This window comes from Gallinula chloropus (assembly GCF_964237585.1).
Source record: "Gallinula chloropus genome assembly, chromosome: 1".
Lineage (NCBI taxonomy): Eukaryota > Metazoa > Chordata > Aves > Gruiformes > Rallidae > Gallinula > Gallinula chloropus.
Window position 1 is genome coordinate 148,104,158 of NC_140085.1, and position 24,413 is coordinate 148,128,570.

The following is a 24,413-nucleotide window of genomic DNA, read 5'->3' on the forward strand; positions in this document are numbered from 1 at the left end:
ATGCGTAAAAACCTGAGAAATATATCTATTACAACATTTCTTGCTGATTGCAGAGGACTAGGCTCAGCAGTCATGTGAGAGGCTGGTAGTCTCAAAGGGGTCTCTGTTCATCATTTCTTGACTTTTTTCATACTTGCCCAGATTCTGGATTTGCTCATACTTGCTTTGTTCCAGCCCGCACTGCTAGGCAATTGCAGCTGAGTTATCGTTGTGCTGTAATGGACTCACGCATAATTTCTGAGCACAGACATCGTCTTTCAAGTTCTGACTCCATAGAAACATTCAAACCGGGATGTGGGCAATTCCTTAGATGAGATTCTGACAGGCAGGGGGATGAAGTGGTGAAAAGAAAGCACTGGTATCATATGGAAATTAAATTCCCCTCCTTTGAAATTCAGCACAGTAATTCCCATCTGCTCAAGTGAGGGATCCAGCGCTCATTCTCAGACTTGGAGCTATCGCTTGCTGTCATACTGAAGCTATGGGTTTAGGGTAGGGTTGAGCCTATAGAGTCCATCTGGGGGCTGCTGTTGAAAAAGGAGGCTCTGCTTCCCATCTGAGCCCTCCCGTTGGGGGTGTGGTCCCGTCGCCTGCCTTCTGCTGGGCACTGTGCTCGTCTCGCAGCCTGAGGAGTCCGCTCAGGGAGCTAACCCCGCAGACAAACCAGCCTGCAAAGACTGCCTGAAGATGGGCTCGCCTGTATGGCATCACCGCATCCTTGGCCAGTTCTTTCTCAGGCTCGTTCTTCTAGGTCCCACTGCTGAGAGTTTCAAGGGGGCTGCAGCTCTCTCCAGCAGCTCCACAGAGGAGGGTGTCTGAGAGAGAGGGACCCCTTGACCGAGTATCACTTGCTGCTGTTTCACGGAATGTACTTGCGAACCTTTAGTCTTCAGAGATAGGCTGAGGTCACATGACACAGGTAACTATGAATAGCTTTTTGGAGGTGGTATGATAGAATAATTAGGCATAACGAGCAGGGAAACAAAGCTTAATTGATTTTGATGTCATGGAAATACAGGATGTAGTCTTTTTCAGGGTAGGATTACATTTTTTCAGAGCAATGCTTAACTCCATACTTTATTCCCCCTTTTGCAGGTGTCTCGCTCCCCCTACCAGAATCCACTGTCCTGAAATGGTCACCTAAGCTTAGGTCACCCAGGAGTTAGGACAGCCTGGGGGCCTGAAGCGTTACCCTGCTGAAAGAGAGGAGCGGTGAAGCCGGGGTGCTGAATTAGCTGCTAGGGAAGTGTTGAGGCTGGTGGTATGTCTTACTTCTGCCCCTCCTGGGGGATGAAGTCTCGTCTTCCTTTTGAGGGATATGCCCTAATCCTCTCCTCAAGTTAAATGCCTACAACCCATCTTCAAAAAGCAAAGTGGTCTTCAGCTTCCTAACATGGCCAGAGGAGAAGCCAGCACCTCTATTTTATACAATACCCCACTGATTATAGCATTAGCCCAAGGGAGCGGCACAGGAGTTCAGTTCTGTTCTGAAGGGATTTGGAACCATACAGAAGATGAGTAAGAACTAAAAATGTACACGGCAGCACTATTTTACTTTGTTGTTAAGTCTTTTTCCATCACTAATACGCACTGTATCTAATTGTGAGCCATTTCTTTATTAGCAGTGAAAACTATTTCAGGAAAGCCAGTTTATTTCACCAAGTTAAACAGTTGCCTTCCTACACCTGAAAAAGAAATGCCCAGGCATCCCTTTATTGTACTTTGAATTATTTATATATAGTATAGCATTTCACAAGACATTCAAACAGCAAATGCATCCTGTATTCCAAGTATTGGTAGGTGGTAAAAGGTGCACGCAGTGCAGTGCAGGATTGCTATCGTAGCATTTCCTCTGGTGTCACTTGCCACGGAACTGGGCTGCGCTGCCACCCCAAGTGACAGTCAGGAATGCTGTCATTATGGTCAGTGGGGGAGCCCTTGATTTATTTACATTCATGTAAGCAAAGTCAGAAGCAGGCCTGGGGAAACGGGAAGGTCATTGCATCGAGTGGGGTGTAGCTGCGGCTTTGAGAATGACCGCACGCCTTTGCGAGATAGGGTTTATGAGCTAGCTTTAGATCAGTAGCAAATATACATGAAATAGTCTCCCCTTTGATGTTTACAGCCCCATATTTTCTCACAGAAAAGCAGGGGCATTAGCTTTGGTGGGCAGCTTCGTTGGTGGCAGGTGCAGGTGGTGATGATGTAGGTGTGCAACTAACAGGGGCAAGATTCCAGTGCTGGTTGCTTCCCCCAGCCATTCGGTTCCTGAGACCTCTGAAGGTAAAGCTGATCACCATCTCTGAAACTGTACCTGAAGTCGGGCAGTTTTGCCTGGGAATTGAGTATTTGCCCCCAAGTCATGCAGAGAAGAGACAGGTGCGAGGGATGCAGTGGGTAGGGAAGGGCAGTAGAAGTGTCCCTCTCTACTCTGCCCTCGTGAGGCCCCATCTGGAGTACTGTGTCCAGATCTGGGACCCCCAATACAAGAAGGATGTGGAACTGTTGGAGAGGGTTCAGAGGAGGGCCACAAGGATGATTAGAGGGCTGGAGCAGCTCCCCTATAAAGAGAGGCTGAGGGAGCTGGGCTTGTTCAGCCTGGAGAAGAGAAGGCTGTGGGGGGACCTCATTGCAGCCTTCCAGTCCCTGAAGGGAACATACAAACAGGAGGGGATTCAACTTTTTAAAAGAGCAGATAATGACAGGACAAGGGGGAATGGACTAAAGCTAAAGGAGGGAAGGTTTAGATTAGATATTAGAGGGAAGTTTTTTACAGAAAGAGTGGTGAGGTGCTGGAACAGGCTGCCCAGAGAAGTAGTAGATTCCCCGTCCCTGGAGGTGTTCCAAGGCCAGGTTGGATGGGGCCCTGGGCAACCTTGTGTAGATCCAGGCCTGGAAGTTGGTGTCCCTGCCTGTGGCAGGGGGGTTGGAGCTCTATGATCCTTGGGGTCCCTTCCAACCCAGACCATTCTATGATTCTGTGATTCTAAGTGCTGAGGCTCACCTGCACCTCCTCTTTCCTCCAAAATCTCTGAGCACCAGCAGCCCCTGAACGAAGCCATCTCTGGCTACCCCAGGACCACGGGGAAGGCATGTGAGTGGCATTGAGCACACCAAGCTGCTCCCCCATGCCCTGTCTGACCCATGTCGACAGGCTGGTGAGCACTAAGGCCGTATCCCATGGTACAGCGTGTGCAGGGCTGTGGCTCCCAAAAACTGGAGCCAAGCATGTCTGCGGCTTTGACCATGCTCCGCGGAAACACATTCACAGATGATAAGAGGAATGTGTCAGATATGTCAATAATACATTAGGCTGTGATCGAGGGCATAACAAGTCCTTTGATGCTCTTCACCTTGGAGAAGAGTCACTCCTCAAAACAAGTGAGCTGGCTGGAGCGGCAGAGACCTTGACACCCAGCAGCAGCGGGGCTGCTGCTTCATCACTCATATACGTCCTTGCAGATTATGCTGGATTTTTTTTCCTAGCTGTTTCATTTGGGTTTTTTTTTCTCGCACTTCATTAGCACTGGTGCTTAACATTGGTACTACATACTCCAGGTTAGCCAGAAATTCAAGCACTTAGGTCATTAATATCAATGTCTGTGTCAGAGGGCTAGTTACATCTCGAGGCTTTTTTTTTTTTCCCGTTTTTTTTTTTTCCTCCTTTTCTAAAGACATTTTTCACCCAGATCAATGACTGGTGATTATCCTGTCTAAATCAGGATCCTATTATGTGGGATATAGAAGGTTCTTTTGAATACTGCTGAAATGTATGTAATAATAATAGCCACAGAGAGGAGTGAAATGGAGCACAAGCATCCTGTGTGTGTCCCTTTAATTAGAAACCATGCAGAGTCTGAAATCCAAGGTGCTTCCAAACATGTGTAGTGTTCATTTTAATCATTCCTCAGAGTGCAGGAGGAAGCATCAATTAAATTCAGCAGGAGAGAAACTCCTGGGAGTGGGTGCAGGAAATGAATATTTTTAGTATTATGATGATGGCGATGATGATGATGATGCACAGGGACAGCACTTTGAAAGCATTAACCTGAAAAGGCAACCAGGAGCACCATAGTATGTCAGCAAGCAGCTAAAGCGCCAAAAGATCCTTAAGGCATAACTTTGACCCATATTCTGTAGATAATCAACTTTCCTGTCCCCAAAGGGGATTTGGAAGAATGACATAAAAGCACGATTTGCATTATGAAGCCTTGTATCTTCCTTGATGTTTTCCTTGTCTGCTCCATCTATCGCTGCTTCCTAATATCAAACCACGCAGGGGTTTACTCCAGACAGGGAAGAAACTGAACTCCTCCTAATAGGACCCTGGCAGCGTGGCAGGGGGGACCTTTTCCCACCGTGAAGGAGATAAGGACTGGCAGCGTCAGTGTGTGAGATGCTCTTTGACCTCTTCGGTACGGCGAGGCTGAGGGAGGCGTGGGGCAGCCCTCTCCTCCCACCGCCTGGCACCCATCGAAGCCGGAGCTGATTAAAGCCTTTCTGGCAGTCAGCTGTCTATCGTGCAGGAAGGTGCCAGTCGGTCCTGTCAGCGGGACTGAGGCTTGAAAGTGATTCCTAATCGTCTTTGTGAAGAGAGCGCGTGTCAGTAAATTGTAGCTAATGAGTCATTTCGCGGCGAGGGACCTGGATGGGAGGACAAAGCGGAGGCAGGGAGGCAAAGGAGCCTGCAGTACTGCCAAGGAAAGGGCAGGGATACCAAAAACTAAGGTCTGCTTCGAGGGAAAAAAACAACCAAAGGGGCACGTCTGATAATCGGAGTCGAAGCGCCATGATTAATGAAGCACACATTTTTCATTTTTAGAGGATACCATATATTTTACTATTCCTAGTCATGCCAAATGGTGGGGGGGAAATGATCTCTAAATTCCTGACAAGTAGGTCGGCACGTTTGTCTCTCCAGATGACATGGAGACCCCAGATGTGCTCTCGGCTTAAGAAGGTCCCCGCCAGCGAAGGCGCAAGGAGGCTGCTCACGCAGTGCAGACGTGCATGAGCTAACTCCTCTCTCCTGGCGTTTTAAGCCAAGAATATTTCAGCACTAGCATCCCCTCATGCAGTTCCACCTTCCTGGCTGCAAAGCCTATCCCAGTGCAAAAGAAACCCCTGCGATTTTCACGTTCACTCTGAGAAAAGAACCATAGCCGGTTTTGCGTAACAGGATTTGTGTGGGCTGTTGGTGAGGGCACGCTGCTGATAAATAAGGTTCGGTTGTAAATATTCTCTGGTGACATGGGAATTTATCCACCTATTGAAGTTTACAACCGAGCTACCGAGGAAACATGTTCTTTAGCTGCGCCGTGTGCGCAGCCCACGGTGCGTTTATCAAACGCCCTGTCAGTGCAGGGAGAGAGCAGTTCAGGTAATACAGTATTTATGAAACTGTTAATACCTCTGCCTCAGAAAGTTCTTGTAGAGTGTCGTGGCGTTTTTTTACAGCTGCCTTATGAAAACTTTGGACAAGGGGGAAGCGGAGGATGGATTTTTTTCAGTTTTCTAGTGCAGGGCTCTGCTCTGTGGTCACATGCAGTGAGGAAGGCACAGCAGAAGGAGGTGCTTCTTTGGCACCGCACCTAACTATCCCAAAGCGTGTGGTAAAAATAGGGTAAGCAAATTGAACACTGTCTCTTACAGAAGTGTTAGGTTTTAAAAGGGCTTTTCAGGTGCTCCCCTTCGTCAGAAATAAGAATGAAGGCTACCTTCTCATACCTCATCTATTCACCCATCACAGTTCACAAGCCGCCCTGCCACCCTCACTGCTAGCCAGGCAGGCTCTTTGGGCAGGCACTTTTTCATCCCATTCCCGTATCAGAGGGTCTTCACAGTCATTTGTCTTCTACTGCCTCTCTGATACTCCCTGGAAACCCTGGCAGCAGCCCTGCTCCCTCCCCTGTAAAACCACCATTTCACCCTTCAGACCAATACCCTCAGAGACATCGCTCAGCCCCTCAGCAAATGTGGGTTTCTGTAAAGAGTAACCATCCCAACATGGTCCTTGAACAACCCTATGTTGCCTCAGAAAGATAAATGTAAAAATTCCTTCGTTTTTAAATTTTTCTGGGCTGTTTTGTTTGGATGCTGTAGCCTGTGAGCTGAGGCTGCCAAAGCGTCTTGTGTTGTTTCAGCCGCTGATTTCCTTGATTCTCAATGATTGAAATGATGAGAGAAGTTTTTGAACAAGCGTTAAGTTAACGTTTGCGTGAAGGGAGAGAGGAAGAGAAGAGAAATATTTTCCTGGTGTGCTTTTATTTATGTTAAAAAAAAAAAAAAAACAACCCAAAAGAAGTCTCTTCTCCACCCGGAGCAATCCCGGCAAGATTTGCCGGAGTGGGGCTCCCTCTATTGAGCTCTGGGAGCTTCGCCAGATGGTAAATACAGCTGCCCACTCCATTTTTGGGGCAGCTTCTTCTCCAGCCCCTTCCTTTACCCCTCTGCCCTCACTGCGGTCCTTCTGAGAGAAAAACAGAAAAGTCTCAGCAGAGCAGGGTCTGGGAGTGGGACCTCTGAGCTGTGACCTGCCTGGTGTCTGCCAGGAGGAACCCCAGCTCTGGTGAGTTGTAGCAGAACTGGACCGTAAAGCCCTTTCTGAGGCAGGGGTGGGAGAGGGATTCTGCTAAGGAAACGCTTGAGTCACAAGGCAAGGAGTTGAGAAGAAAGATGTGGAAAGGCTGGAAAGCAAACCGAAGGTATCGGGCTGGGTGGCAGAGTTACAAAGGCGCCGCTGGAAAATGTAAGCTGTCCCGTGCTTTGTCAGCTTCCACCAGGAAAGATCAAATGAAGCAGTTAGAGCGGAGATCATGCAGTACTTCTTTTTAGCATTTTCCCCAATATGTTCTTTTTTCCTTGCCATGACCTACAGCTTAAAGAATTGTGTAAAATTCCAGGGCTGTAAATGCTGCCATTGTAGAGGTGAGGGAGCCTGAAAAAACACAAGGCGCTCAAAATTGCACAGCGGGCTGACTTCACTGGCTTCTTTTACCAAAAAAATGAGGGAGGGCTGGGTCCTGGCAGGCGACTGGGAAAACCAGGTTGTGGTCCTGACCGAAGCGGCGCTGTCTGGGGAGTAATCAGGGAGAAATTTCATGTTTATTTAAAGACCTTGAGACAAATTTTGAAGGGAGAACACGAGGCAACCTAAAATATGAGGCCATGGCGTCTCAAATATAAGGTTTTGGACTGTGTTTCCCCATAACCTCATGGGAGCTCCCATTGGCTTTATAGTGTGTCTCTCTATCTGTGGCTGGGGCGTTCTGAATGTGACAGACCTTGTTGTCTTCCTTCAGCTGCTCAAGGAGCACGGCGCAGTGAGGCTGCCCGTTGAAGCTGCAGCAGCAGATGTTTTCTTCCTGTTACTTGTTTCCTTCTGATTAACCCACAGCCGGTTCCTGAAGCCCTCGCTCAGGATGTGCTGGGTGACTCTCACCTTTGCAAGGCAGGCAGTCAAGGTGCATTTCGTCTGGTGGTTTCTCATGAAGCCACGCTGCATACATGGGTTAGAAGCCAGACAAAATGAGCACGGCCAGCCGGTTGAGGGAGGTTATTCTGGCCCTCAACTTTGCTCTCATGATATCCCACATGGAGTACTGCGTCCAGCTCTAGGATCCTCAGCACAAGAAGGACATGGAGCTGTTGGAGCAAGTCCGGAGGAGGACCATGAAAATGATCAAAGGGTTGGAGCACCTCTCCTGTGAAGAGAGGCTGAGAGATGGGGTTGTTCAGCGTGGAGAAGGCTCTGGGGAGACCTTGCTCCATGCCTGACCGTACCTAAAGGTGGTCTGTAAGAAAGATCACAGAATCACAGAATCACAAGGTTGGAAGAGACCTTTGAAGATCATCGAGTCCAACCATTCCCATCCTATGTTAAACCATATCCCTAAGTACCTCATCTAACCTTTTTTTGAACACATCCAGGGATGGTGACTCAACCACCTCCCTGGGCAAAAATGGGGAAAAACCTTTTAGCAGAGCCTGTTCTGACAGCACAAAGGTTGACAGTTTTAAACTAAAAAAAAAGGTAGATGTGGACTAGATAAAAGGAAGTAATTTTTACAGTGAGGGTGGTGAAAAACTGGAGTGGGTTGACCAAAGTGATGGCAAATGCCCCATCCCTCAAGGTCGGGTTGGACAGGGCTCTGAGCAGCCTGATCTAGTTAAAGATGTCCCTGCTCATTGCAGGTGGTTAGACAACCCAAACCATTTTCTGATTTTATGATTCTGTGCTTCTAAGTGCTCGCAGCTCTTGGTTGGGACATTTCACCTTCTGCTATGAGATGCCTGTGTGCAGCAGCTGGTCCTTTCAGCAGGACATCTGCACAGGATTATTAGGGAAATATTTAGCCCTTAGGATCCAGTGACTAGTTTCTGCCCAAAAGGACAGATTCTCAGAGCATACCTAGGCTTTGTAAAGGCTGTGGCCAGCACATGAGAAATCGCTAGATATTTTCCTTGCTAGAGGCTGCCAGCCATTCAGCTTTGTTTCAGATGAGATTACTTGTAAGATAAAACTCTATATCTTATAGGAATTCTCTATACAACCATGCCACTTCATCAAGATTAACTGGATTAAAGCAGTTTAATTGAAAGCAGAATTTGACCTACAATGCCAGCAGCGCATGACAGTGCCACTGACTAAAGAGCAGAGAGTCTGGAAGGCTTCAGGTTGCGCAGAACCTGAGGGACTCTGTGCTGACACAGCTAAACAGCAGGCTGGTGTTACCCACCCATTTCTCTGGGCAGTGGTAGCTGCACATTCCCCGCTAGAAATCCAACCTGGCCCTGGCAGCTATGTGCTGTTAAATAGCAGGGCCTGCAGTTTGAGACTACTTTGTTTGAAACACCTTGTTACTATGAAAAGGAGATCTTTGAATGCCTAAATAGTGATGGCTGCCGAGAGCGGGGCTGAAGCCACGTGAGATGCGCAGAAGCTGTGAAGCTGTTGTAGCTCCGGTTACGGATTCAGAAGAAATGTGAAGAACTACAAGCAGCAACATTCCAATGTGCTTTGCTAAAATGTCTTAAGTATAGTCTAAAAACACCCATAACCAAAACAAGCCTGGTAGTGGTCTTACCAGCCTCTCCCAGCAGCTCTTGGGCTTCATCCTTTCCTGCTTCACCTCTAGCTCTGACTATGAACAAGACCTGTGAAGTAGAAGGAAGGAGGAGTTAAAAACTCCTCCACCTTTTGCATTTCCCCCATTCTTTCACCCTGAAACAGGGTTTGGGATCACGTGCTGTCCCACTGGGCCGGCAGCGTCACACCTGCCTCTTGAGCAAGGGGAGGGGAGTGTGTGTGGAGGGGTGGGGGTGGTCCCCGCCTGCAGGGGAATCCCTTGCAGCTTGGGCCTGGGACATTCTTGCATTTGAGTTTTTAAACTTTCTGCAAGAAATGGTGCTGCCCTCTAAAATGAAGCTTTCATTCTGATAAAGCAGAGAACCCCAAACATGCCCATGTGACAAGCTGCGTGGCAGACAACCTGCTCTTTCTTTCCCAGCTGTGCTGCAGGCATTGTCTGCATTTGCCGAGGGAAAGTTTGAAACATGTCAGTTTTGGTACATGTGAAGATGGACCTTGTAAGGTGAAATGCACGTTGGGCCTGTTGGCCACTAACTACAGAATAACCCTGGGAGATTCTTTTCTCTTTAAAAAGCAGTTTGTATTCCATTTGCCCATCACTGAAGGAGTTTAAAAACATCCTTTGCTGTTCTGAGGTGATGAACATCATTGTTCCCCATTCTTTGGGGAGCAACACTGACTTGCTGGAACGGTGCTGTACCTGCTCACGTTCCTTTTGTCTTGTTCTGCTGAGCATTTCACGTGGCATCTTCAACACTAATTGCAGTAGTCGCTTTGGGAAATGGCAGGTAAGCTCCTAAACTGTTTGGGCACTGCCTCTCCATGTACAAAGACCACCTCTTGGTAACATTGATAGTGTTCCCAAGGCCTCCTATTACTTCTAAACAGTTTCAGAAAGGCTTTTCACCTCCTAGTCCTAGTAGTCCCTGTGCATAGCTCAAGTGTGCATTAACTGCACGTGTCCTCAGGTGTCACAAGGACTGCAGCCCTCCACAGCACCATCAGCTAGGACAGGGTCTAACCATTATGTCCAAGTTAAATAAAACAGCAAAACTTTAGTTAATAAGTTTTACTTTTATTGTGATTAATAACTACTTATAAAGCACTATAAATAAGCATGACACGTTCCAGGGTTCGGTTTCCATTCTTCATGGTGGCATTTCTATTGTAAACTTAACTACTTTGTTCTCAAAGCTGATTTTAAAGAGGTTGTACCTGCAGACTGGATTTTTTCAGGCTCTTACTGATGGTTCACACAGTTAACTAATACCACACTGCTGGTTTTTGCCTTTGCTACTATGTGCAAAATTAGATTCTTTTTGAACAATTTTTCTATTACTAGCTTTCCATGGAAGCAAAAGCTGCAGTGCCACTGTCATGGTTTGTCAAGCCAGGCGACCCAGGGGCGATTGTTCTTCTGAATGTTCATAAGACAAACCATTTTACGTGGAAGACAAACCACTTTTTAAGAGTTTTTGCTGTGAGATATAATGATGATTTATGACCTGTCATCTTGAACGTTCCTCTTGACAGAAACTGCTTAAAACGTTGCAGTTCACAGGTCTTGTGGGGTGTACGTTGGTTATACCAGCACTGGCTGAAGTCTGTCCCAGCCCCTTGTTTCTCCAGTTCATTGAAGGTACAAATGCTCCCTCTGGTTAACTGAGAAGAGTTGTATTTTAGGTGCCACTATTGGTTTAAGTGAAATGCTCTCACCAAGCCCAGCAGACAAGGCTGTCACTGCCATCATGACCAAGTTGTTTCTTGGGCCTATCACGGTTACTAACTGGGAGGACCCCATCTCCTCCTTAGCAGTCCTGCTGATAGATGCTCCACCACACAACCCCTGTCCTCTCCATCACAGCTGCTCCGATTCCTGCAAAGCTGTCACGGGTGGCAGGAAAACGTATGCTGAAGTGATTCCCAGCCTGCTCGTGGGGAGCTTCCTATGAGGTGGAAGGCCTAAACGCAGTCCCATGCGTCACCACCAAATCTTTTCTTGCACAGGCCGGGAGATTTGTGTGATGCTTCAGAGTAATGAGGCAAAAAATTAACAATATGTGTTTTAATTATTATTTATGCCTTACAGTAGTGGTTTGTGTTTAATTATAGTTTACCACTGAGATGTGAATGATTTTCATGGGGTTTTTTTCCTTTCTTTTCTTCTTTATTAATTTTTTATTTGCTTTGTGTGTTTCCACTTGGTGGTACCTTGTGGAGATAAGTGTGTATGCATTGATTCATTCAGGGGAACAGACTCTTCCGATGTCTATTTGCAGAATGGGAGATAAGGAGATGATGGAGAAATGTGAAGAACTGAAACAAGCAACATCCTAATGTGCTTTGCTAAAATGTCTTCAATATAGTCTAAAAACACCCATAACCAAAACAAGCCTGGTAGTGGTCTTACCAGCCTCTCCCAGCAACTCTTGGGCTTCATCCATTCCTGCTTCACCTCCAGCTCTGACTATGAACAAGACCTGTGAAGTAGAAGGAAGGAGGAGTTAAAAACTCCTCCACCTTTTGCATTTCCCCCATTCTTTCACCCTGAAACAGGGTTCTGGTTCAGGTGCTGTCCCACTGGGCCGGCAGTGTCACACCTGCCTCTTGGGGATGGGGGGGTGGATGTGGGGTGGGGGTGGTCCCCGCCTGCAGGGGAATCCCTTGGAGCTTGGGCTGGGGTTTCCCTTCTTTGCACTGCTTGAGCTGCACAAGGCACGAGCCTGGGTGAGGGAGGTTTCCCTGCAGCATTAATGTGACTTTCACACGGTAGAAACAACTTGTTTTTTCTGCTCTGCTGTGGCAGAGAGGAGCTGGAGTCTCAAGAGGCTTCTTGGGTTTCAGGATTCAGAATGCAAACTTAGTTTGAGTGAAGGGCTGGGTCGTAACATTTTTGTCTGGGTTTTGTAGCTGGAAGCCTTGCCTTTTTGTATGTTATTTTTGAGTTCTTATAATGTTCTGATGTCAAGGAATGATATTGGTCTTTCCTCCTGTGTGTTTGTCAGCTAGCAAATCCCTCCAGCCTCTCTGACGATTTTGGCCAGCCTCCCTAGTTGTGCACAGACACAGAAAGTGAAGTGACACTCATCATAGACATCCAGGCCTAGTTTGCTCTCTCAAGAAAAACCCGTTGCAAGGGGAAGCTTTTATTTTCACTTCCTAAATAGCCTGAAGTAGGCCAAGCATGTTTTGTAGGCACCCACACTCTACTTGGGGCAAGCATCAAGCGTGGCATGCAGAAGCTGTCAGGCTTTGCCCCACACTGGAGTTTGCGTTGCTTTCGAGCATATTGGCAAAATGGTTCTTTTCCATGACTTTTGAAAACTTAAGGCCTGTTCTACCTGTGCAGCTTATGCTCTCCAAGGGTTTCTACTGGGAGAATTTATAGGAAACAAGCATGTTCGGGCTTTTTTTCCCTTCCTTTTGTTCTTCAGGATACGTAATGAAAAATTCTCCAGCATTGCCACTTAATTGCTTCATGGCTGTTGTTTGTCAATTTGCCAGCAGGTTTCTGCTTAACTGCTGCCATTTGACATTGCTGAAACACAAATGCAGAATGATTGAGTTGCCAACATATCATTAAGTCTTCTGCAAGAGGGGGGGATTCAGCATATTAACGCTTCAGGCTTTTACGTCAGTATTGATTGCTGAAATAGAAAAGAAACCTTTGGCAGCATTCAGCATCGTGCCAACGTGCGTTTACTGGCAGGAAAAAGAAGCTGGCCGTTGCCATTGACTGTGACTTCATCCCTTCCTTCCTTCCTTTCTTTCTTACATTCTTTATTTCTACACACACCCACATGGAGTTTTGAAATTTTATACACATCGTAGCTGAATTCCAGTTAGCCTAACAATAAATCAACAGGGCAAATCGATTTCTAGATACAGTACAGATTCAATTTTGCAGCCACCTGCATTGCACTGTGCCCAACCAGATTCCGTGGCAGCTGGGAGGAAGGTGATGGTGGGCATCCATCCAAGTGGAGGCACAGGTCAAGAGCTGACTTGGTGGGAGATGGTGGGGCGGTGGTGTCCAAAAAGTTCCTCACAGGGGAGCTAGGCTGCTCCCATGTTTTCTCCCAGCTGCAGGGGTGGCTATTGTAGAGCTGGGTGCCATGGGATGAGGAGCAGCACGATGCTGCTGGGGCCAGGCTGGGAAAAGGAGTTTCCCTCCTGGGACACAGCATTGCTGAGGACCCTGAGATGGGAGCGCGGCTGAAGAGGAGGTTCAGCTGAGAAGCAGAGGATGAAGTGGATGGGGAGGGGGTAGTGCAGTGGCTCAGTTGTGTCCACTGGCTGTTGCTGCAGAGCCCGGCACAGGACCAGCTGAGCAGTTAGCTATGCTAACCGGAGGAAGGTGTAAGCACTCCTGTAGTTGCTTGAAGAACATCTCTAGGTGCTTATCACAGGCCTCCACCAAAACCATTACCTGTCTCTGCTTTTCTTTAGTCTGATCCCTCAGACAACACTGTTTTAGCTTAGAAGATATTGCAAGAAGGACCACCCAGGCATGCTGAAGGTGTTGGAGTCTGACTGAAATGCCATCGCACAGAAGAAGGAGCTCAGGGATCATAGAACAGGGTGGAGGGCAGAGACTTTCAACAGAAAATGGGAAGAGTGTGATCCCTGTCAGGTCTTGGGGGGTTTGCATGTGAGTTAGAGGTCAGTCCTGGTCGATGCCCTTGCTTTTGATTTGGGGTAGCCAAGTGAAGAAAGCGGGGGGTCATTAGACCAGAATTGCACTGCACAAAGATTAAGCAAAGATTATAGATATGTAGGATCATAGGAAGCTTTCTAAGAATCACATAGCTGTTGATGGGGAGTGACATTACAAGTAGCAAAGAGCAGCAGTGATCATTTTTCTTCTATTTGTAAAATATGCTTAATGGTCCTTCCTTTGAGGTGCGGTTAAGAGGAGCTTTCTGAATTGCTTCTCACTTACAGATTAACCACAAGTAGGAACAATAGTTGGAAACTTCCCAAAATCTACTTCTTAGGGACCAGGATTCATTAATATAATCTGGTCACTGAAAATACACTAAAAGCTGGACCTTTTGGGCAGAAAATATCACCAAAAAAGCTTCAAGAGTTTATTTTGGTTTGGGTTTGTTTTGTTTGGGTTTGGGTTTGGGTTTTTTTTTTATTTGTGATAGTGAATTTCTTTGGTCAACTGGAGTGGAAACTTCAAGCTTTATATGGGAAAAGTCATTGTATTTGAAAAGAGTTTACTTTGTTTACTTCTTTACCTCTCTTTGGGCTACAGAAAATTCAAGTTTTATCTGGGGTTCTTAAATCCAGACGGGCACTTCTAGCCTTGCAGAAAAGCTGGGAGATGTCTCAGTTCCAAAATTCTTTTTGATAGGAGGTTGTCTTTCCACTAAACAACATATTAATTAAAAAAAAAGCCTCCACTGACTTTTTAGTTGAAAAGCTGTGGCTCAAAGTTAGAAAAAAGCTGTAAGCTGTAATTGAAATACTTTATTTTCGAAGCGCCTTTCCACTGGAAGTTGTAGTTTAAGTCTGTCGTGCACATGTCCTCTCTGGAGGGCAGTGCCCAGGTGAGCTGGTCCATAACTAAGCCCATAAAAGAGAATAGAAACAGAAGCACCTACACTGCAAATTCCCTGGGGTGCCACATTAGCGTCTCCAAATAAAACCATGCCAGAATTAAAATTAAAACAAGTTAGCAGCTTGTTTGGTTTTGCTTAGAAGTTTGCATTTTTGTCAAGTTAGGTACAAACAGGCACCCGAATCACCTTCTAGCCAGCTCAATTAATCAGTAATAAAAGCACAGCATACGTTTCATAAGAATTTAACTGATGATGTGTAAGACTGAATAAAATCCAGTTTCTTTTTCTGTAGCTCTGGGGGCCGTTCACTTTTAACACAGTGAAACAAGGCTTAGGAAGAGAAAGGGGTTAAAAAGTAAAGTGATCCTACCTTGAATTGCTACATAGACCCTGGGAATAGGAAGGCCCCGTCTAGGGTAAGTGGTCAGGAGCGTGCTTGCCAGGCCTGTGCCTGGATCAGCAGCTCTTTGGTGTGCACCTGGCAGAAGTTTTAACGCCACATTTGATAAAGTGTCTTCTCCCAGCATGAGTTAAAAGTAATGAATCTTTTCTTTCTAAATTACTACAAGGCCCCTTGGTCTTTCAGCTTTTATTTTTTTGTTTGTTTTCTAGTTTCAAACAGGTAATGCAATCCATGCCTTGCCTCAGGAGTGTGGTGGTGTCATAGGCTTAATCTTTAAAATGCTGGGCAAAGTTTTGGTGTCGAGGGAAATAAGTGTCCTGGCAGAGAGAAAAATATCAGTAGGATGCTGCCACTGTTTTGGCAGAGACTGATGTACACTTTTTAGCTGGTTGTTGATTTTCTTTCCTCTTTTGATGTTGGGGTTTTGTTTGGGGTTTTTTGGGGGGGAGTTCTTTTTAAAGTGAGTCTTTAACTGGATACCGCCGCTCAGGTACAGCAAAACCCTAAAGAATACAGAGAAAAAGAGGGGAGCTGTAAATCAGTAATGAGAAAACTGAGAACTGGGGACACATCTGAATGAAATTAAATCCCCGTCCGGCCAACACGGATAGCTCTCCATAGAGCTATGCCTGTTTGCCTCCTCCGCTGTGTGGTGTAGGCACGGAGATCTGCTGCACATGCTTCCCCAGACCTGCACAGCTACTTAAGCCTTTCCTAATAAAATGAGTAAGTTAACGCCTGTGTGTGAAGGTGCACTCAAGAAACTTACTTTTTGAACAGCGTGGTATCTGCCTGCCGCAGCGACCATCTGGCACCCAGAAGCAGCCGGAGGAGGCTGTGCTGGCAGGCAGCGCAGGCAGCGGGCTGGTGCTTCTCCTCCTCCTGCTGAAAGGTGCAGGTGTAAGAGCATAAAACCTGCCCTGCCAGAGCAGGTCCATTTAATGCACCCGTCGGGATTGAAAAATGCCTCTGCTTGTTGCTTAAACAAATACTCTGAAAAGTCGTCCCAGCATCTCATTTTCTGGCTGGGGTGAGGAAATGGAGGGTTTCTGTTTGGCCACTCCATCTTCTCCCTGCAGCAAGCCATGAGAGTGCACTCCTTTCGCACAGGAACATCACCCTAAAGTACAGCCATAAGAAACACCCTAGGGGAATACCAGGGCATTTTATTAAACATACTTTTACATATTGGCCCTATAGGACATTGCCAACCTGCATCCGGAGCAGGGAACAGGCTGGCACATGTATGCAACAGAAAATGGGTAATTTTTATAAATACAACTCTGGAAAAAAAAGATCTTGTGAAAGGTTGACATTACAAGATCCCTTTAACAACCCCTGTGGTACATGCTGCTATGCATCTGGGCTGAGGCTTGCAAGCTGAGTCTTAGCTCATGCTAAATAAAATACAGAATGTCATAGGATAATACAGCGATACACCTTTTGTCCCCAGTATGGGTTAAAGGCTTGGGGCAGAGTGACTAGACAGCTGCCAGGCAGGGAAGGACCTGGATGTGTTGGGTGACTGCTGACTGAATATGAGCCAGCAGTGTGCTTAGGTGGCCAAGAAGGCAAATGGCATTTTGGCTTGTATGAGAAATAGCGTGGCCAGTAGGTCTAGGGAGGTGACTGTGCCCCTGTACTCAGCATTGGTTGAGGCGACACCTTGAGTGCTGTGTCCAGTTCTGGGCCCCTCACTGTAAGGAAATTGAGATCCTCGAGGGAGTCCAGAGAAGGGCAACCAGGCTGGTAAAAGGGCTGGAGGGCAAACTTACGAGGAACAGCTGAAGGAGCTGGGGATGTTTAGCCTGGAGAAGAGAAGGCTGAGGAGACACCTTATCACTGCCTACAATTACCTGAAAGGAGGTTGTAGAGAGGTGGGTGATGGTCTCTTCAGCCAGGTGACAGGAGACAGGACAAGGGGAAATGGCACAGAGCTGTGCCAGGGCAGGGTCAGATTAGATGTTAGGAAAAAGTTCTTCACTGAAAGAGTTGTCAGGGCCTGGAACAGGCTGCCCAGGGAGGTGGTTGAGTCACCATCCCTGGATGTGTTTAAAAGATGGATAGATGAGTTACATAGGGATAGGGCTTAGTAGAGGACAGATACGGTTGGATTCAATGATCTCAAAGGTCTTTTCCAACCTAATCTTTCTGTGATTCTGAAAGAGCTATTACAGGACCAAAGCAGCCAGCAGCTGTGCCCAGCACAGTTACCACCAGCTCTTTAGGATTCAGGAGAAGGGGATCCATGGAGGGCAAATGCTGCATTAACTGATACTTCCACCAAAAAATTTGCCCATGCGGTCGCAGCCTGGGTGAGGCAATCTTGCACTAGGTTAAAGTGGAACTTTGGGAAGAAATCTTCACAACTAAGTAGTTTTCATCAAATAGGATTCTCTTTTCTATCACACCAAACTATTAACTTTTTAGGCTTTTTTTGCTCTTGTGCTGTGGTTTGGGGTTTTTTTTAGTTTGTTTCTTTCTTTTAATTAGCTTGAAACCTCAGAGCTCTCTTTAGTTCTAAAGGAAAGATTTGCGGTGTGCTGCCTGTTCCGCTTTTCCACAGGGACCCTAATTCAGAAGCAACAAAGAATATTAGAACTGTTTACAGTAGCCCTCAGCGAGCAGCCTGAGATTTGGGGATTCTGAAAGAAGTAAAGAGTATTTGGTTATAGAATCAAAAGCTAAACTAAAGGCTTCAGACTCAAAAATATTTGGAGTTTCTCAAACAAGCACAATGAAAAATTTTCAACTTGCCAGCTCTTAGAACCACGTGAATCTTCAGGCTTGTTTTGTTTTGTTTATCTTCTGAGGCTCAGAAACCAAAGCAGCCCTGAAGGTCAACATGTCTTGATACTTTACCTTTAGGCATGTTAAGCTTTACTTGGTTAAACACATAGTTCTGCTTGCATTGGATATTTTGCGAATTAACAGATGCTGCTTGAAGGTATAAGAGGTACTGCAGGTTCCAGATGAGCTTCAAGAGAACTGCAGTGCCTGCTCTGATGTAATACATTTGTCTTCATAGTCTTACCATCACATGCATCCTAGTTTTCCTGTAAGATCCAGAGTATAGCATTACGTGGCAGCCAGCTACAGTCGTTGGGGCAATTGGGTCGTGGACAATTGGCTTGCTTCTAGCCGAAAGTGACTTTCAGAAGGAAATCTGGGCTGGCTTGAGTTTATTTAAAGATGTTGCCTATTTTGTTTCCCCAGAGTGTTTCTCAGCTTCCCTATGGCAAAGCTCTCTACACATATGAGGGAAAAGAGCCTGGTGACCTCAAGTTCAACAAGGGGGACATCATCATACTGCGACGGAAGGTGGACGAGAACTGGTACCATGGGGAGCTCAATGGGAACCATGGCTTCTTCCCCGCCAGCTACATCCAGTGTATCAAGCCCCTCCCGCAAGCTCCACCTCAGGGCAAAGCACTTTACGACTTTGAAATAAAGGATAAAGATCAAGACAAGGATTGCCTGACCTTCACCAAGGTAGAGAAATAGTGTTTTCTTTTTTTTATTAAAAAAAAAAAAGAAGTTTGGAAAGCTTCTATCATGGGGACTGATGGGAAATGTGGGACACTGGCAGCCCAGCCCGGAGCACAGTGGTGCTGGGACCAGTGGGACATCTGGCTGTCCTCCCTGGGCAAACCCCCTGCACTCCATTTGTTTCTTTCAACTGGTTTCTTGCATAAGAAAATGAAAGTCCTTGAGCTCAGGCAGCCTAGTGGGTGCAGGCTGATGGGGCCCAAATGTCCTTTATGAAGTGGGACGTCCCTTCATGTAACATGCTCAAGGACACTGACTTCTCCCAACTTGTAAATCCTTCTCCCCACAGAGGTAGAGTCTGCTTGGTGGCCCTCCAATGTCCCCCATGCTGGTCATGGGTGTAAAGCCTCCCCTTGGGGCAAGCCCCGTTTTGGCATCATTGGGAAATTGCTCCCGTTGTGTCTAAAGGAGACATTGTGTCTAAAGTGAGGCAAATCTTGCCATGTATAGCAAGGCTGATGAAACTTAAGAAGTAGAACTGGCTTTCTTAAGAACCTTTTTCTGTCTAAGAAGCATGCATTTCATCTGCATTGAAATGTTCTGCAAGACCGACTCCGTTTCAGAAAAAAACCTAATGGAAATGTGTCTTTTAATCTTCCTTATTGAATCAGATGTTCTGATGTTTTAAAATGCCATTCAGCTTCAAAATGCATATTGCTTCATACCATGCACCAAATAGCATTTGGAATACACTATCATCATATATCACAGTATTTCCTATTTTAGGAACATAAAGACATTAAAAAGCAGACATTAAAAAAGAAGAAAAAAAGGCTTTGTTTTCTTAAAACCAAAATGTTTAATAAATTCCATTTGGAATGAGAGAACACTGAGATACTGTAATTTTCTTTAGATTTAAACTGTCACGTTTTCCCTTTCTCCCCCTCCTCCCCACCTGCTTTCTGTCTCCCCCTCCCTAGCAATTTATGTTGACCTTAGATGGGCTTCACGGATATCAAGAAATCCACAGTAAAATAAAGCATATCCCCTAATGTTAATTTATGGATCTGAATGCCATGGAGAACCTGTTCATTGTCATTTTCTGTTTTATTTCAGCTGTCTGCAGTTGTTATAGTATCACATAAAGTAATAACAGTTATGCTGGAAATGAATATGAAATAGATGATAAAAATATCCTTCGCTAGGATTTTACTGACCTCCTCTTTTGAGGCTACTTATTATAGCTGAATGAATTATTTGCAGCATATAATTTTCTCACCGAACGTAACATCTTTTTCACTTGTGCAACGTTGCTGGGCAGAGCACAATTTCCTAGAGTGTGTACTTTCTCATATTTATTTAACAAAAGATTTGTAAGCACTTTTTGCTCCATAGCAAGCGAAGTGTTTGATTGCAAACACTGCAAGCCCTGTGACTATCCAGCCTCCCTGGAGCTGTGAATCTCTGCAAGAAAGTGGGCTGCTTAGCAAGAAGCAGCAGCCGTGTGCTGACAGAAAGTTAGCCAGAAGTTACCTCTGAGATCCTGTCAGTAAAGAATATATTTGCTGGCACGCCGTTTTCCTCGCTGCTTGCCCAGAGGTACAAAGGTGACTTCTCTGGGAAGCAATCTTCCTTGCTTGCTTGAGGTATTCATTGCTTGGTCAGTCTAAGAAACCTAATAGGTATGGCAGGCAGCTGGAGGTCTATTTTCTTAGAGCAGGTCCTTTCCTCAACACTTCTGTGTCTGATGCATTTGGTGCCATGTATTAGTGCACCTCCTTTGCAATAACTCCCTTTGTATGCTGATACTTCTCATTTTCTTGGCTATCCAATGTCATTCTCACACAGAGCATTTGTTTCTGCTGTATAACTTTCTCAATCTCTAGGTTTTCCTTTTCTTCGCCCCTCATGCTACTGCCTGCATCCTTTTATCCATGATGACTGTCTTTTCCCCGAGGGGGTTTGATTTCTCTTCTACTGCTGGTTTTTTTTCTTTAGTTCCTTCCACTACACACTCTGTCACCTTGTAACTGTTTTTATGTCTTGCCTATTGTTCACCCTGACAGTGAATAATCTATTTTTCATCTCGGGACTTTATCGTCGTGTTTTCATCAGTTTTCTCAATGCTAATTTTAGCTGTCACCTGCACTGATGAAGGTTCCTGTTTAGCCCAGATTTTAGATCATCTGCTGATGCAGTCAGTTCCTCTGCACAGAGTCATGAGCACCGCGTTGCCGTAGATGTGATTTGTCACTCGGGGCGATACTCATCATTTGAATGTCTCAGTTTGCATCTGAAGATGCTGGGCCTGATCTCAATTTCATTTGTGCTATTTGGTCTTTCTTCAGGCAGAGGGATTCCATCGACAAACAGTTTATACAAACTAGTATAACCTGTTTGTGTCCTGCGATTCATTTAATGCTACCAGACACTTGTAATTGGATTTTACTTCTAAACTTATAATAAAGAAGACTTTTCCTCTGAAAAGGGAGCTCATGAAGAGAAATTAAACATAGGGATCTTCTATATCACTGTTTTGTTGCTTTTTGGGTGGACTTTGCTTTTTCCCATTCCCTTTGTTACCATGCAGTCAGAATATCTGTCAGTGCAGTAAAAGAAAACAAAGGAAGGATATTTGGAGTTTCCTCTTACTAGGTTGTGGGGTTTTTTTCTTCAAAATTAGTATGTCCTGTTGTTCCAGAGGTGGATTGCAAGGAAATGAAGTCTGCTTTACACTGATCTCCATGAGCAGTGCTGCAGAGGGCTTCTGCCACTTACCCGTTTTCATCTCCTGTAGACACAACACTCTCCAGACAAAAGGCAAAAGATAAATCACAGAATCATAAATCTAATATAATAATTTTGTATGTAGAAGTATAAAACTGTGAGGGACAAAGAAACCTCAGTCTTGAGTATCCAATGCAACAAAGCTCCAACCTGTCATTCTCTTACACCAGGCAGACTGCTTCCCCTAGCTCCTCATCCCAAAGTGTGCAGAAGTATTAGGACCCGACACTGTTCCCTCCTCTGTAGTGGCAACAAGAAGAGAAAACATCCTGGATCTGCGCCTTAACATGTTTTTCCTCAGCATTTGGCAGTGTTCAGCCAAGTCAGGCAGGTAGCAGTTGTTCTGCTCTCCATAATTATGACTTGCAGCCTTGTGTCAGCTTTCCATCACATTAATTCCAGCAGCTTCAGAAGTGTTACCTCTGATGTTCAGTAGTGTGGTTGCAGTCAGAATATGGCCTGCAGAGTCTCACTGCACACCTTTGAGATACACGCATTTAATTCGGCTTTCAGTGTTTCCTTATGTGATACCCCAGTTGAGCCTGGGCTCTTGCTGCCTCTGTTTTGAAAAATAACCCATCCTCCCTTGGGCTACACACTCTCCAGGACAAGCTTTGCACAAGAGGACTCTGCTTCCATTTGCAGTGCTGCAAATCTGCAGTAACAGCATTTTTCTCTATTTGTGTAGTTACTCCAGCCTTCAAAAAGCCCAAATTCAGCCCATACTTTTTTTGTGTGTGTGAGCATGCTTGAGCTCACACGGCCTTCCAAAGGCTGAATCCCAGTGACAGATGAGTCTAAAACTTGTCAAGGTAGCATCAGCTGTTTCCCGTTCTTTGTTGCTCATCAAAGTTTAATCGCATTGAATATTTTTCCCCCTTCATTTTCAACACTTTTGTTCCCAGTCCACAGCAGCATTTAACGAATTCTCTGTCAATCTTGGAGCCAGCACATCCAAGACGGGTTCCTGTCTGCAGAGTGGTGTCCCAGCCCCTTAGCACTCAATTCCAGCAGCGTTTGCGGTTACTGTCCTGGAGGAAGCCAGCGACACTGGGATCCTCACACCAGCTGGCAAGCGTGGGTGGGGGGCGCACCAAGCACCATGGTGCCATCCTGCCATCGCTCACATCTCCCCAGTGCTCTGGATGGAGCTGTTATCTCTGCAGAATAGCAGGCGCATCTGCTTTCTGTCGCTTCGTTAATGGCCATTAATGACTAGAGTAAAAATCAGGCTGTGAATCATGACTGTTATTGGGCGCAATTTTGTGCTGTTTTCTCAGCAAAAGGGTTCATTTCTCCATCAGTCAGACTGCTTTTCAAGTGATTTATCTTTGACTTCCTTTCTGATAACGGTTATAAACTGTAGCAGCAGGTCCCACATTCCCTTCACGAGGCTGCCCCATCCTGATGGACAGAGAGAGACTCGAGTAAGTCGGAGAGAGCAAATAATTAGAGACTTTAGCAACAGGCATAAAAAGAGCGTGAGGTATCTTTGTCAAACTACACCGGATTCCGTTGTCTGTTGAAATGTGGTTTGAGCCCCAGATTCCTTTACGCTGCCTGGAAATTAATTTAGTGCATGTGAAATAGGGAGATTCAGAAAGTTGAAGTGGCGTGCCAGGAGATCTGCAGCTCTTTTACTATTCATGATCCTTTTGGGAACCTTTCTAGGAATTTATAAGTAGCACGGCCATCCAACTAATTTGAGGCACTAAAATAGTCCATGGCAAAGCTTTCACCAGCCCAGTGGACAGAATGATGTCGTGGACTGTGGATTCAAAGAAATTTTATATTAATAAAGAATTTCAAAAGATGTTTCAGGATTTGCTGTAATTCCTGGAGATTTTCAACACCCTTCTGAAAACGAATTCCGTAATGGAAAGCATTCTCAAGGATTTGCACTTTGCTCTCCCACAAAGATACATGTTTTCAGTGTCAGCATATCTCGGGATGTGCAGCTTTCTGATTGCTCATACATGACCACATTCAACAGCCAGACTTGGCAGAGCTGAACTAAAATCAGTGTGTGGAAATGCTTCCTGATTTCATAGGTCCATAGAAGGTGAAGTTGGAAAGGATCTTCAAAGGTCACCCATTCCTTGCCCCATCCTTGAGCAGAATCAAGGCAGGATGGACTTTTCTTGCCTCCACCCCACTCTATGGATGGGAATGCACAACATCTAGTCAAGTACATCTGGGGTTTTACAGTTTAAAAGATTTTTCTTAATTTCTTATTTTATGCATGTATGTGCATACATATGCATATGTATACATACACACATTCATACATGCACATACATGCATAATATTGCATATGTATATATATCATACAGTATAGACCAAAGCATAGACCAAATACACTTCTGTGTTTAAAAAAGTCTTTTAAGAAAACAGCAGAACAAATACAGAAAGTAGGAACACTCATAGCAGATCCTTGAAGAGATGCAGTCTTGTATTTTCCTCATTTCCCCCCTTTACCTAGATTCTAAATTTATGATAATCGGTGTTTTGTAAGAGCATGTGGAAACTTTGCAGAAACGCATTACTGTCAGCTCTTTTACACAGATCAAAAATGGTCTGTGCAGACAGGGCTTTGGAAGAGAGTGCTATCTGTTTCTTCAGGAAATTAAATGCACAAATTCTTTTTGCATCCTTCCAGCTGTAATAAATAGCTGAAGGACTCAGTCTGTGGCTCTTTCTCTGAGCTTTCCCCTAATGGATCATTCAGATGAATAATTCAAAGAAAACATTTAAACTATTTCAGAGGGCACGTGTTCAAAATGCACATGTTCAAAAACTGCCAAGGACATCACATCACTGTTCAGGTCATTTCCTATCAACGCAAATCCATGGTCTGGACATCCTGGATCAGGAATTTGTGTGGGGGTTTTTTACCATGTGAGAAGTATCTGCAAAAACACAGCTCCCCTCCCCTGGCCAGTTAATGTGCATAGCTTGTTACATGGAGGGTGATAGACCATATGTAGCTCTTATTTTCCTACAGTCAGCTGTGAAAATTAAGTGAGAATGGCAGGGAACTCTGTCTCACTTTTCTGGAGGAAGATGTTTTCTT

The 24,413-nt window shown here is 45.5% G+C and overlaps 1 protein-coding gene across 2 annotated transcripts in view; it reads left to right on the forward strand.

Moving 5' to 3' along the window:
- The window catches only part of SH3RF3 (SH3 domain containing ring finger 3), a gene marked incomplete at its 5' end in the record, with an annotated part of 257,121 nt that overhangs the window by 146,363 nt on the left and 86,345 nt on the right, over window positions 1-24,413 (forward strand). For both annotated transcript variants that reach the window (XM_084272921.1, XM_084272922.1), the window contains one exon: window positions 18,281-18,556. In XM_084272921.1, coding sequence (XP_084129047.1) covers window positions 18,281-18,556 — 276 coding nt within the window. The remainder of the gene's footprint in view (window positions 1-18,280; window positions 18,557-24,413) is intronic.